Raw genomic sequence first — 22912 nt, 5'->3', positions numbered from 1 at the left:
TAAATAACAGTCATCCCATTGTTATTAATCACTCACAAAATCTCTTGGGCATGTGAAAATGGCTTTAATAGCTTAGCAAGAGGTAGTGTTCGGTGATGAAAGATGAGTGAGAGTTTACACAGCTTTAAACACTGGCATTCCTCAGGGTTGGGAAGTCTTCTTTAATCTATCCACGGTGGCTCTGATCCAAGGCTGAGTGAAATCCAGGAGAAGTTGATTCAGTGAGCTTTGGGAAGGCTGCTTTTCATCAGCAAGGTGTGCTTTCTGCCAGGGCCAGGCACAGCTACCCTTCATGGAGTCCATCAACAGAGACAAACTGTCCACTGAATTGTAGCATGGAGAAGTGACAAGTCTGACAACTGGGAATTGTAAAAATATTTACATGAGCAAAAGGCCCTTTGTGACCTACAAGGCTTTCAGGGAGGCCTCTGACATGGTCACCCTAAGATCCTCATGGAGAAGTTGTTGATATCTGAGCTGGATTTGCCTGGGGAGAGGGGTTGGAAATGGACTGGCCCCAAGAGTGTTGGCCAGTGGCACAAAGTCTATTTGGAGGCCAGTGACTGGTGGTGCATTCCAGCAGTCAGTGCTGGGTCCAGCCCTGCTTAGACTCTCCATTAATGATCTGGATGATGGGGCAGAATGGACCTTCAGAGGGCTGGCAGGTGACACTGAACTGGGATGAGTGAGTGGCATTTCTGCCGTCCAGAAGGACCTCAACAGGAACTCCATGAAGTTCAACAAGTGCCAAGTCCTGCACCTGGAGAGGTGCAGCCTCATACACCAGTTTGTGCTGGGGAACACCCAGCTGGGAAGCAGCTCAGTAGAGGAGGACCTGGGGTCCTGCTGGACACAGGCTTGAACAGAGTAAGAGGTGTGCCCTTGCAGCAGAGAGGGTTCAGGATGTCCTCAGCTGCACTGGGAAAGCGCTGCCTGCAGACTGAAGGAAGGGGTCCTGCCCCCCACTCTGCACTGGTGAGGCCACACCTGCAGGGCTGTGTCCAGTTCTGCGCTCCTCAGAACAGGACAGACATGGAAAAGCTTGAGACAGTTCAGGGAAGGGACACAGAGATGATGAAGGGATGAGAACATTTCTCATGCGGAGGGGACAGGAGATCTGTGACTCTTCATTGGAGGAGTCTTGGGGGGTCTCATCAATCCAGGGAACACCTAAGGGGAGGGTGCCAGGGGACAGAGCCAGTCTCTGTCCAGCAGTACCCAGTGACATGGCAAGAGGCAATGGGCACAGACTGAGAGCTGCTGCAACAGACCAAGATCTTCCACGGCATAGCAGAACCATGGCCATGTTACAGGCACTTCGTGAACTTCATGAAGTTTCTGGTGGCCCATTTCTTCAGCCTATTGATAGCAGCATGTCTTATTCCCAGCATATACTCCCTGTAGGAGTCAACATTCCTATTTATTCTATTGGCCTAACTTTCAATATCTGCTGTAACTGGTACTTCTCCAATCTATCCTGCTCTTTGACATGGCAGAAGTTCTTCTCTCACACTATTGAGCACAACAGTGAAATATAATTTAGAAGTGAGTTACTACATCCCACCTCTCCCTGGGGTCAGCATTGCTCATATTGCCACTTTTCTCCTTGGCTCTGCCTTTGGACACCTCTTTCTTCAGTGAAATGTCAATGTGTAACAGCTATGGTGCAAATGAACTTCTTTAAAAACAATATTAATGGCTTGAGGACATACTCTGGGTAAACAGTAGCATAATGTTGCTGCAGCATAGAAAAATATGGGATCATGCAATTGATTTGGTTATTCTTTCATTTTTTTAGAACTGGATTTTAGTTCACCAGACTTGCATATAAAGGACATGATGGCCAGGCTGGAAGAGGCTCTGAGCAATCTGATCCAGTGGGGCTGGAAACAGATCATCTTTAACACCCCTTCCACCCCAAACCATTCTGTAATTCCATGTTTCTACAAATCCTGGTGAGTTCACACAAATATAACTCAAAGTACAAGAGATCCTGTCTCTTCCTGGGTTGACACTGCATAACAGGCATTGCTAAAGTAATGGAAGATTTTGTTTAGAAGATAATCTGCATGTGTTTAACACCAGAGAGTCCTTCTTGTCTTCAGTATTTCAAGTTGCTTTTAAATTACTTCTCATTTGTTAATTTTGATTACAATGTCTCAAATGTCAATAAAATAAACTGTTTCCATTCACTAGCCAACTATGTAAATATCCTTTATAAAACAAGATTTTTAAAAGCCTTTAAGTTCTTTTATTGTGGTTACATCACTTGTATAAAATATCTCTGTTTTTTACACATTATTTTTACAATGCCTTGGAGGAGGAGACATTTCTAGGTTAACATCTGGTTAATAGCTTGCCTGATTTCAAATATTTGCAAATAAGATGTTGCTTTCTGATTTTTACACTGAGAAATCAAAAAGAAAACTAAAACTGCCACCAGTCTTCGAACTTGCAGTAAAATTTCCCAGTGCTCTAAACTGATGTACAGATGTTTTTAAGGCATTTTTGCTTTAATGCTGGAAGAACACAAGAAAATATTAGTTAGAAGAGATTTTAGAAGGAAATATTAAAACATGCATGAAGGTAAAATAATACCTTTTTTTTTAAAATCCTTTAAAAATCATTATCAGATAAAATAGTTATCTGATGAAAAACAGCAATTATTCTGTGGATATAGAAAAATCTTCTATCTTCATAATAAGGTATGTAGAGCTATAGAGATGTCAAGTGAAAATGTACTTACTGTGGGAGTAGGCAACTCTTTTGACTCTTTCACAGACATAACTTGCGTTTTTCACAAACCAGGAATAGTATTCAACACAGTACCTGAAGATGGAGTTGCAGATAGGAGATGCAGTTAAAGATAAGAGGCTTGTTATCTTTCATAAGGAGAGGGACTTTGGACAAGGGCATGTAGTGATAAGGAGGAATGGCTTCAGGCTGAAAGATGGCAGGTTTAGATTAAATATTAGACAAAAATTCTTTACTGTGAGGGTGGTGAGGCAGTGGCACAGGTTGCCCAGAGAAGCTGTGGATGCCCCATCCCTGGAAGTGTTCAAGGTCAGGCTGGATGGGACTTGGAGCAGCCTGATCCAGTGGAAGGTGTCCCTGCCCATGGCAGCACAATAGGAACTAAATGGTCTTTAAATCCCTTCCAACTCAAACCAATCTATGATTATAAGCATGGTATATCTAAATAATATTAAATATGGAAATAAAAAGCTAGATTCCAACCTCAGTGATGTCATTTGATGCTTGGAAAAATGCATCTGGGTTTTTTTCACTTAGCTGAAATACTGAAGCCAGAACAGGTGCACTGGGACACATTTGGGTCTTAGTCTGTGGCCACAGACCCTCCAAAATAATCATTGGTGATTGAAAATTGTCATTTGGGGAAAAAAAAGCCTGAAGGATTATTTTAAGCAGACAGAGAAAGAAAAACTCGTGCCAGGTTTTACCTCATGGCTTCCTTTCTGGAATGTCTTCTCTGACCAACACAGAGGCACAGCTGAAAGAACCTACAGAGCTCCATCACGCAGGGCTTGATCTTCTGCACTACGAGAGTGACGGGAGGTGAGGTCACACGGGGCTCTCTGAGCATCGCCTGCGGGCACCCTGGGGGAACACACAACCCTGAAATACCCCAAATACCTGTCCCACTGAATATCTTACTGTACAAAGCAATGGGGGGGGGAGGGAGGGAGGGAGGCAGGCAGGCAGGCAGGAAGGAAGGCAGGAAGGAAGGCAGGAAGGAAGGAAGGAAGGGTCTGACAACTATTTTTTCCATTTGTGTAACTAGCAGCAGGCTTTGGCCATGTGTGGATAAACTTTCTTACCTGCTGAGCATAATCCCCTCAGACAGTGTAATTGCATTTCCAGGTTCACATGTCTCACACACTTTATAGCTCTGGGCAATGCTATGTTATGTGATAGCAGAGGTTATGAAGGTTAAATTTGGACTAATGAAGTTCTGTTGAAATAAGCTTGAATCATCTCATCCTGACAAGAAATTTAATATAAAAAGGCATTCCTGGGCAGGAGGAAAATCAAGGCTCTGCCAGCCTGAAAGAGATTGCTATGAAACTATTTCTCTCCTGGCAGTGCTCGACCAAGATAGCAGGAGTATGTGAGGAGTAAGGCACAGACACTGGCAGCTCCCAAACTCACAGGCTGCTCTGAAAACCAGCTGTGTGTCAAAGGCACTACACAAATACCAGGTGTAATTAGCCAGCCATGGCAAAGAGGGAGACCCATTTCTCTTCACCCCAGCAATTGCACATAAATGTCATTAGGCTTTGTCCACTTAATAGCATTTGACATACCTTGATATTTTCCTACATGGAGTAAATTAAAAATCACTGATTCCTTGCTTAAGTAAACACAATTCATGTTAATAACCAAACATCAGAGCATGGGGCAATGAGGTTTTAATATAAGCTGTCCCTGAAAAGTAATGTTAAAATTGATGAGAAATAATAAAGGTGATGAATAATTAAAACTTCTTCCTACAAATTTCAGCCTCCTCAGAAGTGGGTCCTTCTATCCTGCCAACCAGGATAACCAGGTGTTAAATGCTTTACTCAAGCTATGTGTTTTGCCTGCAGAAATTCAGTTTCATCTAGCTGCAAACTGAATGATGGCAATTTCAATTTGGAGTCATCTATGTGGGAAAGAAAAGTCAAACAAAAATGCTAAAAGCTAAGGAAATTTATTTAGTTTTCATTTTTGACAATCACTTTAAATTAACACTGTATTTGCATAATACTATATTTGTTTAATGATGAAATTATTTTTCAATTAATTTTCAATTTAATTTTTGATTGCATAGTATATTCACATCATATCATTCAAATTTCAATTTTCACCCATTCATACTAATGCCTTATACATCTTCTGTAATAAATTTCTACTGTGAAATATATTTTTTTGTGTTCAGTATATAAGTTCATAAAGATAATTAAAAGTAGGAATTTATTTCAGAACTTTCTTTTCTAAGACTTCTCTAAGGAATTGAATTAGTCAGGAGACCAGAAAAGGCAAGAATCACAGTTCCTGTGCAGAGATTTCCTCTCGTGTGTTTCAAATTGCCTCATTACTGTCAGGGGCAGTGCAGTGACCGACTTTTCCAGTAAACAGACAATTCTTTTATTAATTCAGTATCACATCCCCGTGACACTGAGATTAAATTTTCAGAAGTGAAGAGCAATGTTATAGTTACAGTGAGTGATTCAGACTCAAAATATCCCTCCCTGCACACTAACATGGACATTTACATGTCTTATTAGTTGGCACCCACTTCTGTGAATTAAAAAATGAATAATTGGAATAATCTGTCAGAACAATGCAGATGCCCTTTCTGACTTTGGAATCCCACTGTTGGACTTATTTCTCCAAACATATGATTGTTAGAATCAGGCAGGCACCTCTGCCAGCATGGTTTCTCACAGAGGCATTTGGTGACTCCAATTTTCCCATCTCACTAAAATCCATGTTTCCCAGCCTTTTCAAAACATCCTAGGTTCTCCAGGGCCTGTAGTGCAGCACACCAGAGGAGGACTCTGGTATTTGGAGCTCTTAAAACAGAAGTAAGATGGGTGAAAACTAAATCTCATTTCAGAATCAAATAGCATTATAAAATCTAAAAAGATGACCATGAAAACCAAAGTTATTTGCCCAGCATTTTATTTCCTTAGACTCCTCTGGTTTTGTCTAAAATATCAAGCCTAAAGGATATTGAAGAGCCCTGCAGGTTAGGCTGATATGTTTCCTTTGCACTACCCAGCATCTATGCTTCTCTTAGAAGCACAGAGAAACACAAGCAGATGAGAACTGAGTTTTCATGAAAATCTAGTTGATGATGATCCTTTTTTAGCTGAGGAAGTAGTTTGAAGTATTGTAAGTTCAGAACAGTCCTGGGGGTTTCATGTGGCATGAACTGCTTACATCATCTTATTTATGATGAGATTTAAAGCATGGTATTTTCTTTTGGAATGACTTTAAAGAACAAATTCTCCAATAACCAATCAATGCTAAAATTGCCACACAGAGTATCTATGTTAATTCTATCACCCCAGTATCATCTGTTTTGAATTTGCAGCTGTGTACAATTCACAAACAAATGGGAAAGCAGTCCCTTGGACATTTTGGGTGTTTACATACATAAACTATCACAAGCAAATTAACCATATATGTTTTTTCTGCACGGGAACATTTCAATCTTGCATTGCTTTCAAACATTCTGCTATTTCTGCTGCATGAGGTGCATTTACTTACTGGTAGCTGAGTAAAGTTTCAGTGTCACACCAGGTCGGTAGGAAGGTGGCACAGACAGTACTGTGGAAGGCAAATCTAAGGGCAGGGAAAAGAACAGAACTTGCTTTGACACTCAAAAAAAAGGCAGGTTGATCAAAGGAGCAGCAGAAAAGAAAGAAAAACTAACCCTGAACTCACAGTTCATTAATAAACACTTACATAGACAGTGATGTATAAATAAATATCAGTCATCTATATATTACTTTATAATTCATAAATATGCCAACTGACACACTTTGTTGCTACCCCAGATCAGTCTTACCTGGCTCTGTCTGCATCAGCTTGCTGGCTTCTTGTGGAGACACAGTCTGCATCCAGAACATGGACATGTCAGCTGTGGGAACAGAGACACACTTCCTGTTATTCATTATTTATATGCCTGCTGAGAAGAATTGCAATGTATGAGACAGCTCAACAGCCAGAGTCCCTCACCCAGTACAGTGACATATAAAAATGTCAGGATGAAATAGGCACTTGAAATAGTACTTGACTAGAACTTGAAAAGCCTGTGGACTAGGGAAGGGCAGGATTTCAAGAAGGCATGTTTAGGGAACACCAAAAGGAGCATCTCTATATTGCTTTTTCACAGGCCTGCTCACCAAATATGGAGCAAAATATGAGGGAAGATCCAAGAGACAGAAGTGTTTGGGGGAAGCAAAATAAAGTTATTCCCCTAAAGATAGGAAACTACAGGATGGAACCTACAGCTGATTTTGACATTTCTGCAATAACCAACTCACTGGTAACCACAGTGGGTCTCCCTGAGGGGCCCTCCAGCCTCTACCTCAGAGACACTTGTCCAGAGCCCCCAGCAGAGGGGCAGGGCAGGTTCCAGGGTGCCTGGCCATACTCACTGGGGCTGGGCTGCAGGGCTGGAGACAGGGCCAAGTTCCCCCCAGGGCTCAGAGCGGGTCTGGCCGTGCCTTGGGGCCTGGCAGCATCCACGTGGGGTGATGGAAACCCTTTGGCTGCAGCTGTCCTTGGCCATGGTGGGAGCTCTGTGGTGGGGATTTCCTCCCCTTTCTGGGTGAGAGGGGTCCTGGTAGCTGGAGAAGCAAGAGAGACACACAGAGGGCACCAGCACACTGGGGGTGTTGGTGCCCCACAGCAGCAGCCACTGCAACACACTGGGGGAGAATAATATCTAAAATACACCCAGAAAATCCCATCTACTCCTTGAGTACTTCTCTGGCACTCGAGCAGCCACACCTCCTTTTCATTTTAAATATGGAAACACAGGGAGCTCCAATAATATTTGAAATTTTAACTGAGAACATTTTAATGTGTGAGTTTTCATGAACAAAAAAAAAAAAAAAAGAACTGGAATGTTCCTGTAGGGTTGTAGGATTTTGTTATTTGTGCTTAATTTCCTGTACTGCTTCACTACAGCAGAAAGAGAGAAAGGTCTTGTGTGTTTGAAGGTGAGCAGGCAGGAACTGGAGGGCAGATGCTGCAGTTTGGGAACTGACAACAGATAACAAAGGTTGGCATGTGGTTAAGGAAATTAAAAAAAAAATATAAAAGACAGCAGACTGACTACAGGAAATGCAGGCATTTTGTAGGACAGAGATGCAGCTGTGAAGATAAGGAGCTATGAAATCAAGGTCAGAATTTCTATTAATTTCTATTACAAGCCAGCAGGCTTTTTTCTTTTTGTTTTTTGGCTTCTAAAATGGGGAAGAGCAGCACTTTTCTATCTTGTAGCCCTGTAGCAAAGTTAAATGTACTAAAGTTTATGAAATGCTCAAGTGAAACTGAATGTCATACAAAGAAATAGATAGAGAATAATACAGGAAAAATATTACTATAGAAAATTAGAGGAAATAGTTTAAATAATCTTGTGTTCTGGATTGAAATCAATAACCACTTTTTCTGTTCTTCTCTGCCTCTTTAGAAAACTTATTTTTTCTGGTAAAATGGCTTTTCACAAGAGTTTTTCTATCCTCTAGCTCTTCAATGCTTTACTGACATCATCTGCTGATTCAGAGAAATTTTATGCTTTATCTGGAGTTAACATCACATTAACTGCACAGCAAACATACATGATAATTTATCAATACATTAATCAGGGGAACAAAAATTTAGGTCTGACAATATTTGCTCACATTTAAATCTCCACACATATTCTGCTGATGAATCCAGTGTCTTGTTTGGGTCTTCCTGCAATTTCACAAAACTTGATAAAATTGAATCTAGGTTTTGAGGTATGAGAAAACAAGGTTAGAGCACTCATTATCCACTGCATATTGTGCGAGAAAAAGGAAAGAAATCAGATTCTGCTGCCATAGAAGCAGCAGTTGTTTCGAATTAAAGGGGGTTTTGGCCAAGTGTCATCTTTTTTGTTTGTTTTTAAAAGGATAGAAGCATCCCACAGCTTTCAGCACACACAACTTGCCACTGATTTCAGTCTGCCTGCATTAATCTGTCATTGAAAACGGGAGATAGTGATGGGCAACAGTGAAGGGGGAGCACCTGAAGTGCAGCTCAAACTGGCAAAGCAGTTTTGGATGGAGAAACCATGCAGGACAACTGAATGTGTTCACCTCCACTCTGAAGGTAACTCATGTAAAGGTAGGAGGTCATTTGTGCTGAGAGCTATGGAAGGCACAGAGTCAGATTTAAGAGCACTAGAGACCCTCCCCAGCCCAATGTTGAATTCTGTAAAAGCTCTCATCCCAGCAGCTTTTATGTGTTCCTCCACCAGAAGACCTTGTAACAATTTAAAATAATTTAAAAGTTTTAATGTAAAATTTAAAAGTAAAGTTTAAAAGTAAAATTTACTTGCATTTATTATATAATTATTGTATTAAATTTTCAACAATATAAAATATTATTCTAACTATAAACAAATATATAATACTATGCAGATACTTAAGCAATAATAAAGAGTAAAATAATATTTATAGTTGTAGTAATGAGGATGGAGTACTCATTGCAAGAGCTATCTGGACATGATTTCACTCTGGTTCCTGTTTCCTTTTGTTCCCCAGGATGTACTTACCTAGGTCAGATGATGTGTTACTGGAAAATGTGTAATTAATAACAGGAGACTTTTCTAGTATTTCCAAAAAATCAGACAGATTTTTCCCTGCAAATAGAAATGCTTGCAATTATCAAGAAAGGCCTGTTTCCAGTATAAATCATCACTGAGGAAAATCAGGGCAATATTTTTGGGTGGAATGATTTTAACTTTTACCTGTCTGCCCTGCCATCACACAGATGTAGATACAATCAGAGTCATTGCTTTGACGCACTGAAAGGCAAAAAAACATAAAAGAGATCATCATTACCAGTTTTCCTTACATGGAATTATTTTAAACAGTTGAAAACACAAACAATAAATGGCATGTGGCTATGGCAGCTGATCAATTATGTTCTTTCTGATCTAATTTTTGACAAAAACCTCAAACCACCATTAAATCCAAATGTTAGGATCTTCAAGGAAAAGGTTTCAATCTAATTAAAATTCTAAATTATAAGTATTTTTATATAGAAAAAAAAATCTTTAGATAAAATAGCCCATACTCATTCTCAGTGAATCAAAATTGCTCAGATTATCAGTATGTAAAAAATAATTTTCAAACCCATAAATTTTTACTAATTAATTATAAAACATTCAAATGACATAACTGCTCATAGAAACATGCACATCTCTATATTACACATATACACATTATATGTGTATCTTGTTCCATGTGTTGCAAGAAAAATGCTGTTGAGTAAGAGCAATAGGCTTTTTATCACATTTTTATGGTTGTTTTCATGCCAGGAGTAAATGAGACAGATAAGACAATGATAAATATTCAAAGGAAATGCAAACCTGAGAGAATAGATGTGGATTTGAAAATTTCTGTGAGATAACTGGTGGTGTTTCCAATGATATCAACAAGTAGAGCTGTAAAATCTAGACAACAAATAGAGAAAGTTTATTATTGAAAATATCCTATCCTGTATGCCAAGTCAAAAATTCACTTTTATATGTTATGTTATTTTAGATATATGCTCATACATTACAAAGTTAAAAATATTTTAAAGGTTAAAATATTTTGCTGGATGTAGTGGACTGAAGAAACCATGAGAATCCTTTCAGAAGTATATTTCAAAGATGATATCCAAAACAACATCAGTGTGTCTAAAAAAAAACTTACATGGAATTTATCTGTTCAAGAGAACATTTTAAAGTAATGCTTTACTTGGTCTGCTTAAATGTAGGAGATCTAAAGCCTGCAGGCTTTGCCTGTCTGCTGTGTGGGACCTTCAAATAAGCATTGGACTTTTCTTCTGGGTTTTGCTTCAGACAAACTGATGATTCAGATGCCAGCCCAAGCAATGGCTGGTGGTGTAGTGATGGTATTTTCTAGCAGTAACAGGTCACTGTTCTCACTTAGGGAGTGATGGACCTGGGCCCTGAATTTTTACTGATTTGGAGAATGCTCCAATCCCCAAGGTGTTCTGGAGTTGCAGCAGAAAGATTAAAGCTTCTCTGTTATTCTCCAAGGCAAACTGGGTAATTATCCATAAAAGCTTGTGAGATGTGTGGGTCCAGAGAAAGCTGTGAAAGCCACTGTGGTTCGTGCAGGGTCACCACGTGTGGCAGAGGAGTCTGGTCTGTAGCTGCTGACCTACCCTTGATGCCTTACATTAACCAGCCCTAGAATCCAAACACAGATGCACCCTGAAATATTAAATTCAGGGGTGTGAATGAGGATTTCAGGTGAAGGGTTTTCCTGACAGCATTTTGTAGTCCATTCAACAGTTCTATGAAGATGTTAGTCCTTGCTTTTTCCTTCCCTTGGGCTCATTGAAGTTGCTGGAATCCATTGGTGCAGAGAAGCCTTTGTTCATCTCCTGTTGTCATCTCGGGAGAGAAAAAGTGCCCAAGGTGATGTATCATATATTGCTGTTTGTCTCTTCTGTGCTGCAATTAGTATTCCAAGGAGGAAAGGGAGGCCTTTTGCCAGTCAAACCATGCCAGTCACTTGACTGATGGCTCCATCCCAGACTGGCTGGCTGGGGGCAGCCAGCTGAGACTGAGGTCATGGAGTTAGAGCAGCCACTTGTCGTGAGTTATGGCTGTTGATCTCACTGTGGTGGTGGCAATCATAAGGATGAAGTCTGCAGAATTCAGACTACAGCCTTCAGCTCCAAAGGAAATAATTCAGCTTAAGCACATGCAATTGCCAACCCTTTTTGTGTACCCACCTGTCAAGTCATTTGTCACATTATTCAAACAGTAGCAGTAGTGCATAGGGAACTTGCCAGGGTCAATATTTTTTATGTTAGAGACTGCAGGGAGAGACAGAGAAAAAAAATCAGTGTCTTGTTGCACAGGCTGTGGGGGAGAAACTGCTCCTGAGCCAAGCAAAGCACCAACACTCACTGTTGTAAATGGTGACTGACACTTTGTGGAAGGCAAACGAGCTGTAAGAGGTGACACTCAGCAAAGAGAAGAGTTTCTTGGTACCTGCAGAAACACAGATATGTGCTATTAGTGCTTGGAACAAATTGTGAGAACAGCATGTTTTGACTCTGCTCATTTAGTGTCTAAAGAATTCCCGAGGTTGCAGTGTGATACAGCTGCCTCACATTCAGTCTGTTCTCATTTCCACTGAAGGAAATACTTTGTATTGCTTCTTCCTTTTTGTTTTGTTTTTCTTTTAATTGAAATGTACACTGGATTAAAAACTGCTTTTGAAAGGCTTCCCACAAGTAATTATATTGTGTCTATATATAAACCCACGCTAATTTCCAAAGATCTCAGGGGCAGACAGCCATCTGCACTATAAATGCATGAAGGTGATATGCTCCTAGAAGCAATTCTGGAGGCCGACAGCACATGTTTACAGCTTCTCCTGCTAACACTTGTAGTGCCTCTTCTCCTGCATTGCTGGGCTGGCAGCTGTGACCTGCCCAGTCACGAGCCATTACCTCTGAGTGCAGAGCTCAGCATCCCATTCACCAGCTCTGTCAGGTTAATAGCAGCCAGGTCCAGCGACTTTGCAGGCAGCTCTGAAAGAAAAGGGATGCATGAGGGCACAAGGAAACAGCTGTGCATCCACTGTTTCTATGTGCTAGACATCTGCCAGAATGGGAAAACCAAAATGAGCAGATTATATACTGGGGCGCACCAAAAAAACACTGATGGGAAATAAAATTCTAGGACCACAGAGATAAGTCTAGAAAACAGCAAGATATAGAAGCAGAAGAATGGTGGGCCAAAATTCAGGTCTGCCAGCAGTGCCCTTGACCATGCCCTTGAGCAGCTGCAGGACCCAGCCAGCACCAGGGTGCTGGTGCCCTCTCCTGCTGGGTGGTGGGTGTTTGCTGCCAACAGAGCAGCAGAGTTCACCATACAGGTCATAAAAGGCAGAGAAAGTGTCTAAGAAATGTTCCCCCTTCCCCAAACCTACATAAAACCACAGATTTTTGTTTTTCAGCTACATGGATGGCTATACTGCTTGCTACAACAGAATAATTTTGCTTTAGCCACATCACACTTTTTATCTTAACATGCTTTATTTCTGTTGATGTTGCTTATTTGTTTTTCCCAAGTCAAAATTTTCAAAGATATTTTTTTTGCTTCCCTCCCACAAAGTCATGCTGAAGCAGAGCAGTACAGTGTCTGTGTGAGGGAGGAAGGTGTGTGTGATCATGACAGAGAGCGGAAGAACAGAGCAGGATGGAAAAAGAAGCACAGAAAGCTGAGATGAGAACAAAATTGAATTTGGTAAGAAATGCAATTTTCCAATGACATCAGTATTATTTATAACCAATTTGAAGCCAAGCTGCACCCCAGAGCTAAAAGCAGCGCTTGTCTACAGCACAGAAGAGAGAAAAGGTAAACCAAAAGGGAATGAAGAGCTGGGAAGGAGAGAAAGGAAAAAGAGAAGAGTAGATTTTGGGAAGGACAGTTGTTAACTTGGCTAGGGACAGCACTGGATGGGGTGGCCTTACAGCAGGGGTGGGCTGGGCTCACAGACTCTGCAGGAGCAGGGTCCATCTGCTGCCACCTGCACGCCCAACACAGCACCTCCCACTGACACCCCAACACTGGAGCTCCTGATGTGCTCCCTGTTACCTGCAGTAGCCAGCACTGCCACTTGCTTCTCTTTCTTATTTTCTTTTCTTATGCACGAAGCTGAAAAGTGAAGAAAGAGACTGAGAAACAGTTTCCCCTGTTGAGTTTGCCCCTCAATAATCAAAATAAAAATATGATATTAAATATAAGTAGAGATCTTCACTAGGTTTGCACACAGAATTTGTTGCAAGGTACAGAGAAAAATAAGGCCAAATCCAAAGAAATCTTCCCTTCTCTGTGCATGTTTGTTATTCAGCGCAGTCATGAAATTGAGGACTGCCCTCAAGAGCTATGTTGCAGGAGGAATGGGCTGAAACTGGGCTCAGGAGATTGGACTGGGTTTCTGGGATTCCCTCGGTGACCAGCTGAGGTGCACAGCAGTAAATGAGAGATTGCAACACAGGTTGAAGATATGTGTTTGGGATTTAGGTTTCCTATGCCAACAGAGGAGAGCTGAATGCCTCCTAAGAGTAATCCAAAATGCTCTCCAAAGGAGTCAGTGCTAGAAAATGTTACTCTACCATGTTCCTATGAAGCTTCAGCTTCTCAGCCCATCCAAGTTCCCCTTTATATATGTTTATAAAGGAGAAATACCCAGTGGACAGTGTATAATCCAGGGTTTATAAATGGCGATGTGGTGTTAATCAGCTCTATTAACACCACATTAATCAGCTCAATTAGTCAGAGCTAAATTTGGATTGAAAATCTAGGCAGTAGGAGCTCTTCTAACCCTTCTCTCTCTCTTTCCTTATAAACTCTCTGGTTCCAGACTCTTGGCACAGGATCCAGGAATAGGCATTGCCTGGTCTGCTCTGCTGAATGGCACCAGCCCTGGAGCTCCAGCCCATCAGTCTTGCTCTCACAGGGTGAAAGAACCAAGCCTGCCACAGATGTGGGAGTGGGGCTATGGGAGCAGAAAGAGGCACCTGGGTTTTTCCCTGGGGAGCACCAGACCATTGTCCTTACCTGTGCTGAAAACCAGAAAGAGACACAGAAATCCCAGGCTTATCTTCACCACCACATGCCAGCAGAACCCCTGCATTATGAATGCTGACTTCCAGCAGGTTTGGCTGGTCTAGGAGAGAGAAATGCTCTTTTGGTGGTGCTGAAATTTTTAGCATTGAGTGATTTTGTCCAGCCCTTGTCCCAAAATGATTTGGCCTCAGAAGAAATATCTCTGTGATGGAGAGAAAGATTGATGCTGGAAATGACAAAGAAACAGATCCCACAATCAGTGTTGCCTCTGTGCCTGTGGGTGCTGTGAGTTCAGCGTGTGCCTCTTGATTTTTGAGTCCTACCTAGCTGGCTTTTCTGGGGACTTGGTAAGGCTGTCAACACAGCCCTCTTCCCTGGCAGGATGAGCTGTGCCTAAAAGGCACCTGACACATCAAGTGCCTATAGCCTTTCTGTTAAAACAAGATAAAATTTGCTTATGTTTAGTTTCAAACCAGAAATGTCAACTGAGGTTCCCTTCCACAGGAATGTTGCTTTTCTGATCATTCTTGGCCTTGTTTTTCTGTAGTTACTATCACCAGGTTGTGTCCTGTGCTGCATTGCCTACCTGCTCAGTAAGGATTAACAGTGTGCTGCCTTTCAGACCATGGCCTGATTTCCAGGTTACAAAGATTTTATTAGATGTGGTTAGGGAGGGGAAAAAAAAAAAGTTTCTTTTAAAGTTTGCCCTGTTTTTGCAATATCAGAACATGTCAAAAAACATGTCTGTAGTTGAAAATGAAGGATGATATGAAAATCAGCAAAAAAAACGTCCAAAATTTTTTAATATCCTCTTGGAGCAGCTAATCTTGCAAGTATGCAGCAAATCATTATCTTGAAGATAATACAGCCTGATTAGAAAACTATTATCATCATATTTAAAATATTTTTCATGTTGAAGTCACTAGAGAATTAACACATTCAAAAAATGGCTTATTTGTATTTAGTGGCTGTAAAGAGACTCTTCCTTGGGATGGTGAAACAATACTAAATATTTCTGTGTTGGAAATGTCTGTGTTTGCTGGTCTGATGAGTCAAAAGTGTGTGCCAGCTCTGCTAATTCAAGCAAAGCTCTGAGAGCTTTCAAGCAGTTCATTCTACCTATTCAGTCCATCTGCCCAATCCTTTTTACTCAGTCCCAAGCCTGGACTCATCCACAGTTTCTGCACAACATGTGCAGAAGAAAAGAACTGAGGCAGAAAGTGTTGGCCAAATCTCATTCCCAGACTTCATATTCCATGACCTTTCTATGGAGTAATTATGCATGGACAGAGTCCAGTATCCTATGGACAAGTCTAGCACCAAAAATCCTAAACCTGGCTTTCCTTGCAGCAATATTTGGGATCTGGCAAACTGCTAGACTACAGACCATGAAAATATTGCTGTCAAGACAATCACAAGGCCTGACTCCCTGGCAAGGCTATCCCTGCTTCCACTCTCTGGTGTTAGGAAGCTTCCTGGGACTTGTAACAACTATTTTTTTTATGGATCTGTGGAGTCTGTAATTAGGGGAGACCAGTGTGTTATCTCAAGCCTGCTCAAAGCTGATGTGGTGGAAGCAGTGGAGGAGTAGTATGCATGGAGATAGGTGTAAAACCAACCCACATCTCTGGATTCTGATCATTTTTTTGTCATCTTTGGTCTGGTTCAATGAAGTAGAGAGGAGTTAGTGAGAGAGGCTCCTCAGTGGAGCAGAGTATGAGGAACTGGTGCTTTGCAAAGCTGCAAGGAGGTGGCTGTTAGGGAGAGCAGGCTTTGGGAGGTGAAGAGTTGGGTGATCATGTAAAGGGAGCTTTGTAATTACATGTGACTTGGAGCAGGGATCTGTGGTGGCTGGTGCATCTGGATAATCAAGTCTCCTATTAAAGGGGAACTATTGGGTTTTGTCTTTTTTTGAGGTGGGAAGTGGGGTGGTTTGCTGCTTTTTTAGTAGAACTTTATGAATTCTGGTAGAACTTTATGAATTTTGATTGTACTATAAGTGTCCCCTTAGCTCTGCAAAATCTGCGTTGGGATGAGCTGCACTTTGTGATGATGGCTCAGTGTTTATGGGCTCTGAGAATGTTCCCCATGACCTGTTCCATGCACACAGGAGTGACCAGGCTGCATGACCAGTGCTGTCCCTGTGCACACCAACCCAGAGGACATCAGCAGGAAACAAAAGTGCTGCCACTGAGCTGTCCCTGTGGTTCAAGGCCAGTCAGCTGGAGGATCTCTGCAGCCCTGACTGGGGAAAGACCCCACGTCTCTGCCCTTCCCAAGGATTCTGGCTGCCAGAAGGGTGAAAGACCCAGACCTGGGAGGTGGGGGAAGAGGTCACACCCTGCCCCATTTTCAGTCTGTCCCCACAGATCAATGGCCAGTGTTCGTCCACCATGAGGAAACTTGATTTCCAGGACCTGCTTTGAGGAATATGGGCTCTCCTGGCTCACCAGAGAATCACACTAACACTGAAATCCTTGGTAAGAGCATTTCACAGACTGATGTGAAAGCACAACTGTTTTACAAATGTTCATAAATAAAAGGGTAGATAGCAGATAATTTCCTATCAGAGATCTAACTTAGTAGTGATTTATTTAAACTGGCCAGAGTTGCTCATGGCAGCAGAACAAGGGAAAATCATTTTCCCTTGGTGTAGCAGGTAAGAGCAGGGTCTAGACAGACCACAGCCCTAAAAGAGAAGAGGCAAGAGGTTTGACACATGAAGGGATCACCTATTTTAGGAGAGAGAGAAAAGCTGTAAAAGTACAAACAAAATAACATTCCCCACACACTGAGTGAAGTTTTCTTGCTCACCTGAATTGTCAGTTCCCTGCTGTCCTCCCCACTGAGCTGCTCCTCTGTGCTAATCAACACACAGTTTTCTCCACACAACTGCTGATTTCCAGCAGGAATTCAGAGAAGGCATTAACCTGGCCATGTCACACTACAGACTCAACCAAGCAAAACATCTAATGATAGGGACAAAAGGCAAACATAACCTGGAAGGATGGATCACAGTAAGACAAATCCTGTTCAACTCCTAGCAAAGAAATATTGAGTATTGTTGGTATAAAATGATGCAAAGTCCTCCATTCATGAGAGTGCTTGTTTTGGCTGAATGACAGATTTAGCACTGGTGTGTTCTCTAACAAGCACAAAATGCTCAAAAAGAAATTGCAGATAAATCTTAATGCTAGGAATATCACTCCAAAATGGACTACCCTTGCTCATTATTTGGTAGGGACTTTGATTTAAATTTGAAGCATTAGCTTTTAGCTGCTTCTTGAAGTCTTTTTCCAGCACTAACTCTAAGCTATCCAACTAAATTTCAAAACCATGTGTGACAACTGTTCCTGGAACTGTTGCCTGAAATATCTTATCTCTCAGCAATATGAATATTAGTAATATTAACTCTTGCAATACACGTCACGTTTGCGTTACTCTGGTTATTTGATATCCAATTTTTATTTATCAGGGGCAAGTCTTTATTACTTTGCAACTGTATCTCTCTTGAAGTGACTCCACTGCGATGACTGAAATACATGTCCAGATTGCAAATATGAAACCCTCATTGTCCTCCAGATCAAAATCACCATTTCCATTTCAGACTATACTGAGATTCACAGGCGCTGAAGGCACAGGTGCCCCACAGCCCCGAGCAGACAAATCCCATAAACTGACTCAGAGAAGGTTTTCCTTCCAAACATTTATCTGATAAAGGCTGAGGGTCAAGCCTTTGGTTACAAATTCTCCTTCACCTCTGCTGGATATAACAATCATCCTCTGTTTATTTTAAGCTGAATGATATTAGTAGGATCTCTTTTATTTAGAACTGTTGATCCAGAGTTCCCTGAACTGCTGAATTGGAGATTTTAATCCGGTTCAAATTACTTTTATACATGTATGAAGACCAAATCCCTCTCTGTTACTCTAGGTTAACAGCAATCTTAAACCAATGTGTTTATTAGCTATGCTTCAGTAGAACTCCTTTTAATGTGGCAGGTAACCATGAAGTTTGAATTGTTTTCATTTTTCCTGTACAGATGTAGTGCACTCCAATATCAAGCAGTTTTCTCATGTCTTCATGCTTAACAGAGCAGAACAGAAATTAAGAGAACAAAGAAATAAAAGGGAAAAGCCCTTGACTATGAATTTCCTTACCTTCATTCAGCTGGAATATCTAAAGGTCATGTCTCATTTTAAGCACACCATCATGCACCAAGTCTAAAGAAATATTTAAAGTTAATGTGAAAATATGCCCGTGTTACAACTGCATGCTTCATTACATTGATACAGTTACTTTTTAAGTTCAGATTTATTTGTGTGAGAATAAAATAAAATGTGATAAATATACATTTAATAAAACATAATTGAATTTGCTACATTTCCACTGAGCATTAATGGTTTCCTACAAGAGCTGAAATGGTTTCCTACAAGTACAAGCAAAACCACCAAGATCTGGAATAGTTAATATCAACTTACCTGATTTCTCATGACAAATGTTATTATCTTCAGAGCCTATATAAAACTGGAAGTTATTGCCAGGTCTTAATAAACACTTTGTGAAAAACTTTGAGTAGACAGGCTTGATAATCTTTCCTTAAAATCCTGTGAAAATCGTTATCCTAATCCCTGAAGGACTAACCAGAGGTAACACAATCGTAAGCACACAAAGTGCCTGTTGAATCCCTCATGGAAAGGCTCTGTGGCAGGTCAGGTGGGGATTGGAAGCTCCTTTTGGCAGTAGAAAGGATTTGTATTGTGGAGGATTTTTTTTCCCTTTTAAAGGAGCAGCTCTGCTTACTGCAATTAGACCGATGCCACCTTTGATGGTGAGAAGTAGGCAAGGGTGAGCACCTCTTGGAAAGCTTTAGACATCCTTCAGTTCAAACAAGGGACAGTGTCAAGGGGGCAGAGATGACACCTGAAGTGTACCTTAAGTGTGGAACCTCAAAAGGAATAAAATGTCAGTTTAAACAGGAAAAATTGCCTGGAATCATGGTTAAGTGGTGAGGAAGGAAGAGAGGTTTGGTCAGAGCAATGACATAGGGCAATTTCAGTGATGCTGAGTGACGTTTAGTAGCATCCAAGGGAAGATCACTGTTGGAAACAGCCAGCAAGATTCTGCTCCCATTTACTCCAGCAGGCTGGAAAGAATTCCTCTGAAATCAGTGAGTTTAGATACAGCACAGTTAAAAGCCAATGATGATCCATTCAGTAATTTTATCACAATCCACCAAACATTTCAACTTGTGAAAACACTCAAAAGGTTGCAGCAATTAATAAAGGAAATCTAAGTGGATTCACAGGTGGTTTATGAAACAATAAGTGGTTTAGTGACCATCTTATGTGTGTGGTTGAGCTGTGTCTCTATTTGTCTAACAATTCTGCCTTCACTAAGAACTTCAGGTGCTGCAAGGCAACTGCAGCCACATTTAACAGAGCTGTAGCTGGTCAATAAAATGCCTACACATTTGTGCACATGCAAGCACATTTTTTTCTTGTTTTTATTCACTCTGCCTTTCAAAAAAAAAAATCCATTATGTGGTGGGCATCACTGCATCTAGTATTATTTAATTCCATATGGAATTTACTGTTGTGAGAAAAGGAAAATTTTTGAGACTCGTGACTGAATGCTGCAGCTGGAGGAATATGGAAGCACCTTTTCATTGGCAAGACTTACTTTTACTGACTTAATTACCAGTTGCTCAATATCACATCAAGAAGGCTGGGATGAAAGTCCTCTCTGTAACAGCTGACAAAACCAGGTATAGCCAGGAAAATGTGTGTGCTGGGATCAGTTCCAGCCGTTTGATGTTTGCCTGTGAGGATAATTAGACTTTCAGCAGGTTTTGCCTCATGCTGTGTTTTACCCTGGGACTCTGTAATTTTAACTTTCCTCAGCTGCTGAGCAATGCTCAGGTGACCTGGGAGGGGGCTTTTGTTCAGCCCCAACTTTGACTCTTGGGGACAATGCTGTGTTCTCACTCAGAACATCCCTCTGAGCAAGTAGCTTTCTCAGGAGTATAGTCTTTACATGACTCCTTTTTCCAGCATCCCTTTGTATGGCAGCACTATGTCCATAACTAGCATCCCAAAATCCAGAACAGGAAAAGAAGACATTTTTAGTGTCTCTTAGTAACACAGTATAGACACACAATACATATAAATCACCTAGCAAATGCATCAATTTGCTGAAGGTTGCACAGGGTAAGGCCCTGCTAATCCAATTTAAATAAACACAAATTCAAGGAAATGCCTGTGACTTATCTGTAAGAGACAGTGTGGTGTGATGTTCTGTAAGGAGGGAGAAAATGAAGTCTGGCTGTTGGAGCTCTATCTCTCAGTGGGCTGAGAGCACAGAGGGAAAGCAGTGCACTACTTCTTCCTTCTGGCTTATTCTTGGGCCTTTAGGTGTGATTAAAAGCATACATTTCTCTACAGAAATTGCAATTTGTGTAAGTGACTGCAAGAGCTCCAGCCATACATTTGTGGATGCTCAGCCAGTGGCATGAGCCAGCTTCTCCTCCCAGCTGCTCTATCCTGGTGTGACAATGTCCTCAGGTGTGACCACCCTCCTCCCTGGCTGGGACATGAACCATCTCTGTCCTAAAAGATGAGCTGTGGCACCTGGAGCACTGTAGTTCCTAAAGCACCTGGCAAACCTGTCTGATTTACCCAGTTAGAAAACACACTCTCTCTCAGATTGTGGCTTGCAAGAGAGAAGGAAATGCTGTTTTTAAATAGAGCACAAAGAAACAAGCTTAACCCAAGTTTACTCCAGAGAATTTAAGTTTTATTTTCAGTTATGCTTTATTTTACTGTGGCAAATGTTTCCATGAAAGCATCTTTGAGTGGCTGTTTAAAAAATTTTGTTTAGAAAAGTATCAGTCAAGTAAATTTTATTTGTTCTGAGAAAACCTGATTGCACTTCAACACTTCTCTGTTAGCCCTCTACCATTTGATTTTTACAAGATATTTCTGTTGTTTTATTAAGAAATGTACTAGCTCTATAAAGTTTTAATTTCAGATTTTATCAATGTCCTTCAATTATATTTTTTGGCACAAAAATATTTTTATTAAGGACAATTCTCTAAATGTATTACTGTTTCTTTCTCAATCTTTTTCAGAAGAATAACATTTCATCTCCTAAAATAAAAAATTATGTAAAGAAACACAGAATTATTATGTTTGGAAAAGACCTCTAAGATGATTGAGTCCAACCATTAACCCAGCATTGCCAAGTCCACCAGTGAACCACATCCCCAAGTGCCACATCTACACATTTTTTACTTACCTCTAGAGATGGTGATTCCCTGGACACCTCCTGGACAGCCTGTTCCAGTGCTTGACAACCCTTCCATTGAAGAAATTGTTCCTGATATCCAATCTAAACCTTCCCTGGCACAACTTGAGGCCATTTCCTCTTTTCCTGTCTCTTGTTACCTGGGAGAAGAGCCTGACCCCACCTGGCTCCAGCCTCCTTTCAGGGAGTTGTAGAGTGATGAGGCCTCTCCTGAGCCTCCTTTTCTCCAGGCTGAGCACCCCCAGCTCCCTCAGCTGCTCCTCAGACTTGTGCTCCAGACCCTTCCCCAGCTCTGCTGTTCCTCTCTGGACTCACTCCAGCCCCTCCATGTCTTTCTCGCAGTGAGGGGCCCAAAACTGATTTGAGCTGTGGCCTCCCCAGTGCCCAGCACAGAGGGACAATCCCTGCCCTGGCCCTGCTGGCCACACCAGTGCTGGCACAGGCCAGGTGCCACTGGCCTCCTTGGCCACCTGGGCACACTCTGGCTCATGTTCAGCTGCTGTTGGCCAGCGGCCCCAGGGCCTCCCCTCAGGGAGCTTTTCAGTCACTCAGGCCCCGGCCTGGAGCCCTGCAGGGGCCTGTTCTGACTCAAGTTCAAAACCAAGCACTTTGCTTTGTAGAACCCCAAATGTATAGTGATATATAAAGATGTATCTTTCCCATTTCAGAACATATATTTAGAACTGCAGATGGTTTCTTTCATTTCTATATTTTTTTTCTTTAATTTTTCTTATCAATGTTTTGCTAAGATTGGTACTAACACCCCAAAAGCTCCCGAACAGAATGCACATTAAACTCTACAAACTGTTTTCAGTAAGAATGTTTTGTATATTTACTAGGCTAAAATAGGAAACACTTTCTTTTGAAGCATCTGATATTGTGAAACTTTATTTTAACTCAAGTATGCGCTTGGGGGACTAAAAGGAGAGAAAGTAAAAAAAGGAGCCATGGAGAGTGTGAAAATGTCTAGTGGAGAGGCAAGAAATCCTAGTGGTTTTATTATCTGTGTGTGAGTTTCAAGAAATGAGATTTTTTACACAATAGTGTGCACTACTCCTTGGGGATTTCCAAAGATGTTAGTTTGTGATCAACCACTTGGCATTTTTAAACACAGATCCTCATAAAGTCTTGATTAGATACCAAGAAATTTCAGCAGTCCAGAACTTAGAAAAATATTTAATGACTTATCCAATGATTTTATTTCTGATAGGATATATGTCAGAGAAGTAACTGATCAG

The 22912-nt window shown here is 41.2% G+C and overlaps 1 protein-coding gene across 2 annotated transcripts; it reads right to left on the bottom strand.

The window, feature by feature from the left end:
* Window positions 1–44: 44 nt before the first annotated feature.
* HHLA1 (HHLA1 neighbor of OC90) lies at window positions 45–22461 on the bottom strand. Of its 2 annotated transcripts, XM_086878771.1 has the most exons (18): window positions 21666–22459; window positions 18530–18592; window positions 17183–17367; window positions 14360–14468; window positions 13394–13453; window positions 12244–12324; window positions 11696–11779; window positions 11518–11601; window positions 10136–10219; window positions 9512–9568; window positions 9317–9403; window positions 8421–8507; window positions 7170–7361; window positions 6578–6649; window positions 6277–6351; window positions 3462–3618; window positions 2747–2829; window positions 45–2519 (listed from the first exon to the last, which is right to left on the bottom strand). In XM_086878771.1, exons 4-18 carry the CDS (start codon window positions 14433–14435, stop codon window positions 2476–2478), a joined length of 1323 nt encoding a protein of 440 aa, XP_086734897.1. In that variant the 5' UTR covers window positions 14436–14468; window positions 17183–17367; window positions 18530–18592; window positions 21666–22459; the 3' UTR covers window positions 45–2475. The 2 variants fall into 2 exon arrangements, with proteins under 2 accessions (XP_086734897.1, XP_023777295.2); XM_023921527.2 differs by lacking the exon at window positions 17183–17367 and having other exon boundaries at window positions 21666–22461.
* Window positions 22462–22912: the final 451 nt, after the last annotated feature.

Source organism: Cyanistes caeruleus, chromosome 1 (assembly GCF_971803275.1).
Source record: "Cyanistes caeruleus chromosome 1, bCyaCae1.hap1.1, whole genome shotgun sequence".
Classification (NCBI taxonomy): domain Eukaryota; kingdom Metazoa; phylum Chordata; class Aves; order Passeriformes; family Paridae; genus Cyanistes; species Cyanistes caeruleus.
Note: the sequence above shows the minus strand (reverse complement) of the source record. Positions and strands in the feature narration are given on the sequence as shown.

Bases quoted from the DNA above. Each gene is read 5' to 3' on its own strand.
- HHLA1 (XM_023921527.2), bottom strand. The intron at 13,454-14,359 runs GTAAGGACAATG...TTCACTTTTCAG, and splicing joins CTTTCTGGTTTTCAGCACAG to CTTCGTGCATAAGAAAAGAA. The intron at 11,780-12,243 runs GTAATGGCTCGT...GTGTTTCTGCAG, and splicing joins GCTGAGCTCTGCACTCAGAG to GTACCAAGAAACTCTTCTCT.